General features: G+C 43.6%; 1 protein-coding gene across 1 annotated transcript in view; it reads right to left on the bottom strand.

Annotated features, from left to right (window-relative positions):
* The window catches only part of LOC108712250 (synapsin-3), a 145,749-nt gene that overhangs the window by 104,266 nt on the left and 27,063 nt on the right, over nt 1-14,420 (bottom strand). The window contains exons 3-4 of the mRNA XM_041587896.1: nt 12,515-12,572; nt 82-173 (exon numbers count right to left, since the gene is read on the bottom strand). Coding sequence (XP_041443830.1) covers nt 82-173; nt 12,515-12,572 — 150 coding nt within the window. The remainder of the gene's footprint in view (nt 1-81; nt 174-12,514; nt 12,573-14,420) is intronic.

Genomic DNA, 14,420 nt, shown 5'->3' with positions numbered 1-14,420 from the left:
TGGAGGTTCCCCATGATGAGATGTATGTTCTACATTACAATCAAACACATTCTTCTCCCACAAGCTGGTGCCTTTACTTACTTGACCACTTTGGTTCCATTTCTCATGACCTGCATATCCACCATGCACCCCCCATTCACGTAGGCAGCCAGGTTCAGTTCGGAGAATTCCGCCTGAAATTAAGCCACAAAGAGGGAGAGTCAGTAAAAAATGAGGTAGACGGCAATCTTGATGTAGTTGTTTCTGGATTAAAGCAAAGTCGACTTTTCTTCAATCCAGGTTACATTTGCATTGCCCACTATTACACCTGCCACCCAACATAAAAATAATCTTACGACCCCCCTTAAAATGCTTCCTACCTGTTCTACCTGGCTAAAAAACAAATTCTACACTGTCTTTAAGGGGTTGCAAAAAGAGAAAACTGCCCTAGGCCTCTTACTTATGGGGAACTTACAAATGATCAGTTGCTGGAAGGTAGAGGGGTAAATAATAAGAGAAAGATAACAATATTAAGGTAAGACAGTGACAGTAGGGCAAGATGAGACAGTAGGGTGAGATGGAGACAGTAGGGTAAGATGGAGACAATAGGACAAGAAAAAGACAGTAAGGCAAGAGCGAGACAGTAGGGCAAAATGGTCACAGCAGAGCAAGATGACAGAGTAGGCCGAGTCAAAACTGTAAGTCAAAATGGTCACAGCAGAGCAAGATGGTGACAGTGGAGTGATGTGTAGACAGTAAAGGAGACTCTATGGCAAGATTGAGATAGTAAGTCAAGATGCAGACAGTAGAGCAAAACTAAGACAGTAGGACAAGATAAAGGCAGTAAGAAAAGAAGGAGACAGTAGGGTAAAATGGTCACTACAGGGCAAGATTAGGCCAAGATTAGGCCAAGAGTAGGCCAAGTCAGAAAAAGTAAGCCAAAATTGTCACAGCAGAGCAAGATGGTGATAGTGGGTTGACAAGTAGACAGTAAGTTGAGAGTTGAGACAGTGGAACAAGATAGTGATAGTAGGACAAAATGATGACAGGAGGGCAAAATGATGACAGTAGGGTAAGATGAAGACAGTAGGGCAAGATGGAGACAATAGGACACGATGGAGATAGTAAGGCAAGATAAAGACAGTAGGACAAGATGGAGACAGTAGGACAAGATGGAAATGGTAGGACAAGATAAAAACGGTAAGGAAAGAAAGAGACAGTAGGACGAAATGGTCACAAAAGGGCAAGATGGACAGAGTAGGGTGTGTTGGAAACAGTAAGTAAGGCAAAATGATCACAGGGGAGAGAGATGGTGACAATGGGGTGATGTGTAGCCAGTAAGGCTATGTCGGCAGTAGGGTGAGATGGACACAGGCAGGACCTTATCCAATTCTGTAACACCCTAACCACAACACACTTATCTGCTAGTATAGCTTAAAAGATAAGTAACCCAATAAAGTGCCAATATTTGAATTCCATTTTATTGTTGTAACTGTTTCTCCAGCACCTGCAAATAAAACATTTTGTTGGCAGCAGCTGCCTTTTATATGGCAAGCTTTCCCTCCTGTGCAGGTGCGGATAGAACTACGAATGGCCCTTTAAATCTCCACTTCATTCTCTGCTACACTCTTGGGACCCTACAGCCTCATTTACAGTAGCCTTTTTATATAAACTCAATATACAACTTTTTTTTTTAGCAGTTCCTTTTCACACAGGCATTAAACACTACTATTCAATGGCAGCCCCATAAATAGGACAAATGTACTCAACTAAAAAAAGTCTCAGTTCCAATCTTCAGTTGAAAAAAACGGCCTTTTTAATTGCTCTTCAACAGTTCGGAGGTGGCCAAAGACTGGCAGATTTAATATGACAATTCGGGTCCTTTAAGGTGGCCATACACGCACCAATATTATTGTGCAAAACTAATTTCCGTGGACTATTCGGTACGTGTATGCCAGGAGATGAGTCGATATCAGCAGAAGGTTTGTCGATCGAGCTGGTTGTAAAAAATTTTTTGGGCACCCAAACATTGTCAGTGCTGAATCATCAGATACAGGTAGAATTCTATTGTGTCTACCTGTATATCTGACGATTTGTTTCCAAGAAAGATCGTCTATGGCCACCATTAGACTGATTCCGCAGCTTCTATGCATGGGCCACCAAATGGCCTCCCTGACCAATATCTGGGCAAAAATCATTCAGATATCGATTGGGTAGGTTTACAGTTGGACTAGGGAAAAAACCTGGTTGACCCCAGCCCTCATGGGCCCTAGTCAACCCAGACCTGCTCCCCCGGCTGCCCCATAAAGACTGTTGCGCCGGGAGTTGAGGCTGAGGCCGGGAATTTGGAGGTCTGGAGGGGGCCCTGGGGACTGCCAGGTGGGCCCTTCGTTTTGCAGCCCCGGAGGGGCCCAAAGGCTCCAGTCCGAACCTCAATAGGTTTGATTTTCCCTGCTATTCCTGCAATCTGCTGCGGTACTCACCCCATTGGTTCCCATGGTTGTAATACGATCATTAGGCCAAATGATTGATTTAGATCGATATTGCCCTGCCATTGGTGGGCAAATCTGGAGACAGATCCGTTTGATTGGTGACCTCGCCAAAGGAGCAGATCTTATAGTGTATGGCCACTTTAAATCTCACGCTCATTTGTTATTCTGAGCAATTGTTGAAGAGTTTAACCCGATTATCCGTCCTGCTTAAACCTCCTCTCTAATGAATGCCTCTATAATCCTGCGGTGCACAGACATTTAAGGTGAATGAAAATTAACATCTATTTGCATTTAATAAAAGCTATTTATCCAATGGACACAGGTGTATGTCCTTTAGACATTCAGCAATTCTAATATACAGTATACGCACTCAAAGAGGATCAGAGAATCTTCATTAAAGTTTACTGGCCGGGGAATGAGGCTGATTATTCCCAAACTGGAAGTCTGGGCACTGAAATAAATAGAATTGGGCAGTTCACATGCCTCTATAATGTCTCCCTTTGATTGTGTCTGTCATCGACCTGCTGCAGCCGTAGCACATCCCCAGGAAGGGAACATCGGGGGGGTTTCCGGCTCTGAGCTAAATTTACCTTTGGAAGGATTTTTTACCCTTTCCTATTCTAGAATGTTCTAACCCTTTGGCCCCGATGCTGATAGAAATTTGCACCTACGAATTGCTTCCCAGCTTGGATCCCATGACAGCTCTAATACTACTCAGTGATTAAGTTACAGCACAAATCAACTTATGTATTGTACTGCTGACAGAGAGATGTAAAAAACATATTTTCTTCCAGTACTGATTTATTTTATTTTTGTTGGGAAATGAGCTTCATTCACGAAACTCAAGTTAAAGTACCACTATACACTTTAGTTTCCCTGCTGAATTGTGCTTAGTACAGGGAATACCTATGCTGCCATAGTTTTATGGGATCTGTACAGACTATGAGCAAACTTAGGGACTGTTCCTGCTGAATTGTGCTTAGTACAGGGAATACCTATACTGCCATAGTTTTATGGGATCTCTCTGTACAGACTATGAGCAAACTTAGGAGACTGTTCCTGCTGAATTGTGCTTAGTACAGGGAATACCTATGCTGCCATAGTTTTATGGGATCTGTACAGTCTATGAGCAAACTTAGGGACTGTTCCTGCTGAATTGTGCTTAGTACAGGGGAATACCTATGCTGCCATAGTTTTATGGGATCTGTACAGACTATGAGCAAACTTAGGGACTATTCCTGCTGAATTGTGCTTAGTACAGGGGAATACCTATGCTGCCATAGTTTTATGGGATCTGTACAGTCTATGAGCAAACTTAGGGACTATTCCTGCTGAATTGTGCTTAGTACAGGGGAATACCTATGCTGCCATAGTTTTATGGGATCTGTACAGACTATGAGCAAACTTAGGGACCGTTCCTGCTGAATTGTGCTTAGTACAGGGAATACCTATACTGCCATAGTTTTATGGGATCTCTCTGTACAGACTATGAGCAAACTTAGGAGACTGTTCCTGCTGAATTGTGCTTAGTACAGGGAATACCTATGCTGCCATAGTTTTATGGGATCTGTACAGTCTATGAGCAAACTTAGGGACTGTTCCTGCTGAATTGTGCTTAGTACAGGGGAATACCTATGCTGCCATAGTTTTATGGGATCTGTACAGTCTATGAGCAAACTTAGGGACTGTTCCTGCTGAATTGTGCTTAGTACAGGGAATACCTATGCTGCCATAGTTTTATGGGATCTCTCTGTACAGACTATGAGCAAACTTAGGGACTGTTCCTGCTGAATTGTGCTTAGTACAGGGGAATACCTATGCTGCCATAGTTTTATGGAATCTCTCTGTACAGACTATGAGCAAACTTAGTAGACTGTTCCTGCTGAATTGTGCTTAGTACAGGGAATACCTATGCTGCCATAGTTTTATGGGATCTGTACAGTCTATGAGCAAACTTAGGGACTGTTCCTGCTGAATTGTGCTTAGTACAGGGGAATACCTATGCTGCCATAGTTTTATGGGATCTCTCTGTACAGACTATGAGCGAACTTAGGGACTGTTCCTGCTGAATTGTGCTTAGTACAGGGAATACCTATACTGCCATAGTTTTATGGGATCTCTCTGTACAGACTATGAGCGAACTTAGGGGCTGTTCCTGCTGAATTGTGCTTAGTACAGGGAATACCTATGCTGCCATAGTTTTAAGGTGATCTCTCTGTACAGACTATGAACAAACTTAGGGACTGTTCCTGCTGAATTGTGCTTAGTACAGGGAATACCTATGCTGCTATAGTTTTATGGGATCTCTCTGTACAGACTATGAGCAAACTCAGGGACTGTTCCTGCTGAATTATGCTTAGTACAGGGAATACCTATGCTGCTATAGTTTTATGGGATCTCTCTGTACAGACTATGAGCAAACTTAGGGGACTGTTCCTGCTGAATTGTGCTTAGTACAGGGGAATACCTATGCTGCCATAGTTTTATGGGATCTCTCTGTACAGACTATGAGCAAACTTAGGGGACTGTTCCTGCTGAATTGTGCTTAGTACAGGGAATACCTATGCTGCCATAGTTTTATGGGATCTTTCTGTACAGACTATGAGCAAACTTAGGGGACTGTTCCTGCTGAATTGTGCTTAGTACAGGGAATACCTATGCTGCCATAGTTTTATGGGATCTTTCTGTACAGACTATGAGCAACTTAGGGGGCTGTTCCTGCTGAATTGAATGATTTGATGGGGGAAAAGCCTTTTATATCATAAGTACATTCAAACATATATGGGTTTATCCTAATGACAAGAGGGCAGACGCTGCCTTTCCAGTAATACGTTGCAAAATAAAATATAATTTTTTTTCAGTTGGACTTTGAAGTCAGTATTAAAAACCCTCCTTTCCCCCTCGTCTGGCCTCAAACTGTTCCTGGACGAAGCAGCGTCTCGTCTGCTGGGACACGCGGTTTGTTTTGGACGCAGTTTGCTGTATTGTTTCCCAAGATTCCGAAGTATCTGTTGGACTCGATCCTCTTACAGAAGCAGCGGGCGCTGACACCAAGTGTCTCCAAGCAGCACACACACAGGGGACTGAGCAAAGATATTTTAAAGGGCAACTAAACACCATCCCCCCAAAAATAAATGTAGTGAAATGTGTATCTCCCCAAAAAAAGTCAACTATATTTGCAATGGACTCATTGACATCCCTTTGGGCATGAACTGTTTTCTGATTGGAAAAAATACATAACTATAGAGGAAGCAGACCCTGCGGCTGCAGGGGGGCCCAGGAGATATAGGGGCCCCATGAAGCCCTAAGTCATATACAGTTTCAATAAATATTGGTAAAATAAGGCAACCTATAAACGTTTTGGGGGCCTTCAAAATAATTTGCTGTGGGGCCCAGTAATGTCGAGTTACAGACGCACCTAAATTAAACTGTCGAATCCGAGAAAAGAGGCAATTTTTCTGGCAGGAGACCTGAGCCAATGTCAATGCTTTTGGGCCCCACTATTTCTTTGCCTTTTGCATCAATCAGCCCATAGGTGGATGTAGTGGATCACCGTACCAGAGGCCACCCCTTTAGACTAGAAGAAAAGAACTTTCATTTGAAGCAACGTAGAGGGTTCTTCACAGTCAGGACAGTGAGGTTGTGGAATGCACTGCCGGGTGATGTTGTGATGGCTGATTCAGTTAATGCCTTTAAGAATGGCTTGGATGATTTTTTGGACAGACATAATATTAAAGGCTATTGTGATACTAAACTCTATAGTTAATATAGGTATGGGTATATAGAATTTTAATTAAAAGTAGGGAGGGGTGTGTGTATGGATGCTGGGTTTTCATTTGGAGGGGTTGAACTTGATGGACTTTGTCTTTTTTCAACCCAATTTAACTAACTAACTAACTATGTAACTATGTAGGTTGCCACCTCACCCCTTTAAAAACGAACACATATGGAATCCACAGCCTGCATGGCTAGTGATCAAAATTTGCATTTCGCAAATTTTTCACTGTTTCACGAATTTCGTGAATTTTTTGGTGAAAGGGACAAATTTGCCCATCACTATGCATGGCTAATGATGGACGAATAAATTCACCAGACATGAATTCGAGGTGAATTTTCCACGTTTTGCGAATGAATTTGCGAAACTGCAGCAACAATTCATCGGCGAAAAATTTACCGCATCAAAAAAACAATATGACGTGTGTCAAAATTATTCGGACGCCCACTGATTTTAATGCATTTAGACCAAATTGTCGCGCATATAAATTTTGGCGCGCGTCAAAATAATTTTAACGCCCATCGACTTCAATGCGTTTCGCGCACAGATTCACCCACCACTATGCATGGCTAATTAGCAATTCATTTAGATGCATGGCTGCAAATAAATCAGTCTGTAGCATGCATCTAAACGAATTGCTAATTAGCCATGTAGGCTGTGGATTCCATATGTGTTCGGTTTTAGGGCTCACGGCTGTTTTCCCTGCATTCCCCTGCTTTGCGCTTTCTTCCGTTCAGCCGCAGGGGAGCGCAGGAATAGACGCACTCAATTATTGTGAAGGTGCTGTACTCACACAGACGCATGTAAGCGCCAAACGCAGATGGGACGCAGCATGTTGCATTTCACCTGCATTTGGCGCTTACATGCGTCTGTGTGAGTACCGCCCCTTCACAATAATTGAGTGCGTCTATTCCTGCGCTCCCCTGCGGCTGAACGGAAGAAAGCGCAACGCAGGGGAGCGCAGGAAAAATGGCCGTGTGTAAGAGCCCTTAAAGGGGTGAGAGGTGGCCTCCCTAGGGACGACTAGTTCACCTAATGATTTATCCAAAAAGGATAATAACAAATCAGAAACAAAAAAAAAACAAATCCAGCTCAGCGCCCTGTACCTATCCCTGGAGGTTATTTGAGCCTAAACTTGTTCTACAGGAGCTCCAGAAATGTTTAAATACAAATATATATATATGAATATATATATATATATATATATATATATATATATATATATATATATATATATATATATATATATATATATATATGGCAACTGCACCCAAAAACAGTTATTATTTTGCATAATAAAAGAAAAGGAAGAAAAAACATATATAAACTAAGCAAATGCATTCACACGTATATCTGGCTGTTTACATTCTCTGCACTGTTAGTTCAGACTCCAGAAGCAATGTAGCAGAAGTCAGCTGATTAACAGACCTGCCAACCAGAATTAGAACCAGAGAACAGAAAGTAAGTCAAATCACTAACCTTGTTACCTGTATGTACCTGGGCAATTGGAGCCAACATGGCAACAGAGATATCTGGGCCACAAGGTTAGCAATTTAACATATGGGGAGGAAAAACAGTATATTGAACCCCCATTGTTTTAACCTTTACTTTTCCTTTAAATATCCATTTGAGCCTTATGTGCAGCTGTGTCTATACACAGCACCTATTTATATTCAGTCTTAGCTTTTCCTGAACACATTAAGGACTGAGCAAGTACCAGTGTGTGTCTTTACTCTGCCTCTTAAGCTCTTGTCTTGGCTCCCACGGTCGAAATCATTGATGCCGGAGGCTAATTAGATGCTGAAGCTGTTCAAGGCCCAGGGGTGGGCTATTGAGTTCCTCTGGGAGAGAGAATGGCTCTGTTTGTTGGAGATGATTCTGATGCAATTCATCTGACCAAGGGCCGCAGCAATGGCCTAGGGCTCCGAGCCAAATCCAAGGGCCTCTAATTTATGTGTGAAGATTAAAAGTAAAGAATTTTCATGGAGCGTGGCCAAAATTACTGCATTGTCTTCTATTGGTTCATGCAGGTAACTGCAAGAATAAAGACTTGAGGGATTCAAAGACTAGGGAGATTTAGGGGTATCATATCAGTCCGTGGGTGCTGTCAATAGTCCCCGCTTTGCTCAAGCTCCATTGGGCACTCCATTCATTGACCCAAAGCCTATCCTATCTGCTGCTCCCTATTTTGGCTCCTCTCGATGAGCGAATCTGTCCCATTTCACTTCGCCAAAAAATTTGCGAAACTGTGAAAAAATTTGCGAAATGGTGACATTTCACGAAACACATGTTTTTACACGTGACAATTTTTTACACGTGCGTTAATTTTTCTAGCTCCAAAAGTCAATGGCCGTTTTTTCTTATGGTGACTTTTTTTTCTCCTAATGCATTAAAGTCAATGGGCGGTTTTTCTTATGGCAGATTTTTTGTCCTAATGCTTTAGGGTCAGGGCACACAGGCAGATTCGGGAGATTAATAGCCCGGCGACAAATCTTCTCTTCATCGGGGTGACTAATCTCCCCCAAACTGCCTCCCCTGCCTTCCCACCAGCAAGCACTGGATTTGTTTGCCGGCCGCTCCTGGGCCACTCGGTCTGACCAGGCGGACGTGCGGTCCTAGCGCCCGCCTACACTTTCCCTTCTCAGCACGCTGGCGAAAAAGCGCCGGTGCAATTAAATGGGGACGCACACGTCCCCATAATGCGGCTGGGCGGCATGCCGCCCCTATTTTTTGCCGCCTTTAGCCCAGGCCTATGTGGCCTCGCCACAAATCCAGGCCTGCCACCGGCTAAAATGTAAATCACCGGAGGGATGGCACTCGGAGTGATTCTTTTCAGAAGTTGCCCAAACACGAATCGCTCCGAGTGCCATCCCACTGGCAATTTACATTTTAGCCGGTGGGAAGGCAGTTCGGGGAGATTAGTCGCCCCTAAGAAGAGATTTGTCGCCGGGCAACTAATCTCCCTGAATCTGCCTGTGTGATGGCCGTTTTTTCTTATGTGACTTTTTTCTCCAAATACATTAAAGTCAATGGGCGTTTTTTCTTACGGTGACTTTTTTCTCCAAATGCATTAAAGTCAATGGGTGTTTGTTCTTATGGGCGTTTTTTCGCAGCATTTTTTTTCCGCTGCAAAATTCCTACATTCGCTGCGAATTCATGGCTGGCAAATTAACTCTCTCATCACTACTCTTCTGTTTAGCAATTCAGGCATTTAAGTTATGGTGGCCCGGCCTAGGGGCCCAGTACCTTCTAGTAACCAATACAGGGAGCGTCTTCTAACTCCAGCCCCCCAGAGTATAAAGCTTAATACTTAAAGATTAAAGAAGACTTTAATAGAGAATTGAAGCTTCAAGACTGAGTTGTGCTCAGTTTCTCTTTCCCTCTTGCTGGAGATTCCCCAAAAAAGGGGTTAATAGACGGCCTTCTGGCATTTCAGTGCTTGCCAAGTTTCCAAGACAAAATTAGGAGCCTTCGTTTCCGAAAGGGAAGAAAAACTAGACAGGTCCGTGTGAAGTCAAACAGGCGCAAGGGAAACGGATTAAAGTCCATCCAGATTCTGAGTGTCACATTGTATCATGGACTGGGATGAGTCTGCCTGGGATAGTGTTGGGGACACCATAATCCTCTAAAATCCCCATCCCTAATCTTAACAGGACATTATTAAGAATAATCCTGAAGGTATAAAACAGGATATGCTGTTTATAGCTTAAAGCTATAGTTATCCTTTCCTATGTGACTGTCTTGGTCAGGGGTCCCCAATCCAAGGAAGAAGATTGTCTAATTTTATGTCATTATAATATGGCCACTAGGGGGAGCGCTGGTTAATTGTTGCACATGAAAGGTAATTTATTCTACCTTAGTAGAGGCCGCAGTATGGCAGCTCCCACAAGAAATGAGGCTACAGACGCTCTGGGGGAACAAATAAAACATTCCCAGTCTTGCGCCGGACCTCACATAGCAGTCAGGTAACCAATTCATGGAAATCAGAGACAGCTCTAATTAAAAGTTAAAGGAGAACTCAATCTAACACCTGCTTTTGCACTGCTGCTGGTAAAAAGGTGATATTTTCCAGTGAAAGGATATGTAAACCTTTAAAATAAGTTAATGTAGAATTGATGAGAGTGTTATTCTAAGCACTTTTGTCATTTACCTTCATTATTTATTTTCTATTTATCCCAAGATATTAAGGGATACATATTAATGAATTTTGTTCCAACAGCGCCACCTGCTGGTCAGTTTCTGACCAGTCTGACCACCAAGTAGTCAAGGAAGTTGTCAGGAGAAAGAAAGAGGCTGATGTTCTTCTGCTTAGGAAAGATGTGAGAAAGGTTTCTAACTGTTTTCCTATGCAAAAGAATATCAGCCTCTTTCTTTCCCATGATTACTTCCATGACTATTTGGTGGTCAGACTGGTGAGCCAATCACTGATCACCACTGATCAGTCCTGCCCCTGAAATCATGTGTTCTGCCCCCAGATGTCACGACCCGTGCTTTTACATCATCTGTCCCGCCTCCTGCACATTTTCTGTTTATTGTCTCCATCTTGCCCTACTGCCTCCAACTTGTCCTACTGTCTCCAACGTGTCCTAATGTCTCCATCCTGCTCTGCTGTTTTTTCCTTGTTCTACTGTCTAGATCTTGTCCTACTGCCTCCAACTTGCTCTACTGTCTCCAACGTGTCCTACTGTCTCCATCTTACCCTACTGTCTCCATCTCTGTCCCACCGTCTCAATCTTGTCCTACAGTCTCCTTCTTGTCCTACTGTTTCCATCTTGCCTTACTGTCTCTATCTTGTCCTACTGGCTTCATCTTGTGCTACTGTCTCCATCTTGCCCTACTGTCTCCATCTCTGTCCCACTGTCTCCATCGTGTCCTACTGTCTCCATCCTGCTCTGCTGTTTTTCCTTGTTCTACTGTCTCCATCTTGTTCTACTGCCTCCAACTTGCTCTACTGTCTCCAACGCGTCCTACTGTCTCCATACTGCCCTACTGTCTCCAACATATCTACTGTCTCTATCCTACTCTGCTGTTTCTTCCTTGTTCTACTGTCTCCATCTTATCCTACTGCCTCCAACTTGCTCTACTGTCTCCGACGTGTCCTACTGTCTCCATCTTACCCTACTGTCTCCATCTCTGTCGCACCGTCTCCATCTTGTCCTACAGTCTCCTTCTTGTCCTACTGTTTCCATCTTGCCTTACTGTCTCCATCTTGTCCTACTGTCTCCATCTTGTCCTACTGTCTCCATCTTGCCCTACTGTCTCCATCTCTGTCCCACTGTCTCCATCATGTCCTACTGTCTCCATCCTGCTCTGCTGTGTTTCCTTGTTCTACTGTCTCCATCTTGTTCTACTGCCTCCAACTTGCTCTACTGTCTCCAACGCGTCCTACTGTCTCCATACTGCCCTACTGTCTCCAACATATCTACTGTCTCTATCCTACTCTGCTGTTTCTTCCTTGTTCTACTGTCTCCATCTTATCCTACTGCCTCCAACTTGCTCTACTGTCTCCATCCTTCCCTGCTGTTTCCTCCTTGTTCTACTGTCTCCATCTTGCCACCTCATTCGACTCTCTCTATATTGATCTACAATGCATCTTGTCTTAGTGTCTCCATCTTGCTTTGTTATCTTGTCCTAATGTCTATGTTTAAACTACAATTGTGATCTTGTTCTACTGTTAACATCTTTTCCTTCTGTATCCAGTACAATGACTTGAGAGGATGCCAATATGGGGGGGGGGGGTTGACTACTTTGAACCTATTTTCATTCTGTTGGGAACAGCATCTTGCCAACTCTTTGGGCATCATGTTCTACTTTGTCTCAATGTCACAGCTAAGTAGTGGAATGCTTGTCAAGAGCAGATCTCTTAGCAGGTTAAATTGTGATCCCCTAGGGGTGCACTTATGGTTCCCTGGAGACAGGTTGTTTTTAGCGGCCAGCAAACACTCCCATATGGCATGAGGTTTGGAATATCTACATATCCCCCAAAATGCTAAACTTAAAAAATGTGCTCTATATCCAATAGTAAAACACTATTTTACTGTTGAGAGCCATGGCAGGTGGTTCTTCCAACTCTTTCCCAATTTGGCCAAGGCTGGAAAGGGTAAGCAAAGATAACAGCAGGGAAAGGCAAGGGTTTTTGGAACATGGCCAACCCTCTCTCAATGGCTGAATGACACTCAGACAAAAACAAGTGATCATTGACAGAGTGGTTGGGTGTATTGGTCTTTACTTGGGCTGCACATCTGTGGGGTGAGATCACTGCCATTACCTGCTCCACCCGAATCTCGTAGTCCTTGTTCACCTTCTTCTCTCTAAAGTACTTGGCCCTGCGGGGAAAGGAAATGGGGAGAGAATGTTAAACTGGTTTCCTTGTCAGGTTCCCAATGTGCCAGGAAAGTGATACATTGCAGCGTTCCAGAGGCCAGGAATATAGGCTTTATTATGCCAATAATATTTCCCTTTTATTTCAGAATAAATAAACTGGGATCTGTCAGATTCTGTGGTTCAGATGTTGATGAACCCTGAGTTATTCCTGACTCACAGACATTAGGCAGATGGATTTCATTGCATTCGCCCCGTGCAACAGGCCCCGTCACACCCTCCTCTTTGTCTTTGTAGTAAATGGGCCATAGGTTAATTGTACCAGTAAAATGTTTTTTTATGACTAAAAATATATCATGTCTCATTTCTAAGACTTCACTGACTCAGGAGGGGCCTCTAGTCTGAATAAATGAGCCCCATTACCTTTAAATAAACAACACAGGCACATTTCATATCCATTATGTATCATTTTTATGCACTGTGTGAATACTGTAACAGTGCCAACATTTTGTAAGGGATCAGCAGTGGGATAATAGTCTCTGGGAAGGGAGTGTGACTGTGGGATAGCAGGTATAGTAGGGAGAGATGTGTCTATAGTAACAGTGGATAATAGTCTCTGGGAAGGGAGTGTGACTGTGGGATAGCAGGTATAGTAGGGAGAGATGGTGCCTATAGTAACAGTGGGATAATAGTCTCTGGGAAGGGAGTGTGACTGTGGGATAGCAGGTATAGTAGGGAGAGATGGTGCCTATAGTAACAGTGGATAATAGTCTCTGGGAAGGGAGTGTGACTGTGGGATAGCAGGTATAGTAGGGAGAGATGGTGCCTATAGTAACAGTGGATAATAGTCTCTGGGAAGGGAGTGTGACTGTGGGATAGCAGGTATAGTAGGGAGAGATGGTGTCTATAGTAACAGTGGATAATAGTCTCTGGGAAGGGAGTGTGACTGTGGGATAGCAGGTATAGTAGGGAGAGATGGAGTCTATAGTAACAGTGGATAATAGTCTCTGGGAAGGGAGTGTGACTGTGGGATAGCAGGTATAGTAGGGAGAGATGGTGCCTATAGTAACAGTGGGATAATAGTCTCTGGGAAGGGAGTGTGACTGTGGGATAGCAGGTATAGTAGGGAGAGATGGTGCCTATAGTAACAGTGGATAATAGTCTCTGGGAAGGGAGTGTGACTGTGGGATAGCAGGTATAGTAGGGAGAGATGGTGCCTATAGTAACAGTGGGATAATAGTCTCTGGGAAGGGAGTGTGACTGTGGGATAGCAGGTATAGTAGGGAGAGATGGTGCCTATAGTAACAGTGGATAATAGTCTCTGGGAAGGGAGTGTGACTGTGGGATAGCAGGTATAGTAGGAAGAGATGTGTCTATAGTAACAGTGGATAATATTCTCTGGGAAGGGAGTGTGACTGTGGGATAGCAGGTATAGTAGGGAGAGATGGTGCCTATAGTAACAGTGGATAATAGTCTCTGGGAAGGGACTGTGACTGTGGGATAGCAGGTATAGTAGGGAGAGATGGTGCCTATAGTAACAGTGGATAATAGTCTCAGTGTGACTGATAGCAGGTATAGTAGGAGAGATTGGGCAGCTGCAGGGTTAGTGGACTTATATAAATAGTGGTCCCTGTTCTGGACAATAACGTACCACCCACAGAGAGAGATTCTTTGCACCCAGACTACATTACTGGGAGATCATCCTGTTTGAGTTCATTGTATCCACATAATGGCCGGGAAACTGACTGCCAGGGAGACAGTGGGCGAGAGATAAAGAATGTTTGCAGCTCACTCCTCTGTTCATATGGGAGACACTGGGCACAGCAGCCTCACACAGTACATTTATGTGACAG

The sequence above is a fragment of the Xenopus laevis genome, chromosome 3S, assembly GCF_017654675.1.
Source record: "Xenopus laevis strain J_2021 chromosome 3S, Xenopus_laevis_v10.1, whole genome shotgun sequence".
Lineage (NCBI taxonomy): Eukaryota > Metazoa > Chordata > Amphibia > Anura > Pipidae > Xenopus > Xenopus laevis.
Note: the sequence above shows the minus strand (reverse complement) of the source record. Positions and strands in the feature narration are given on the sequence as shown.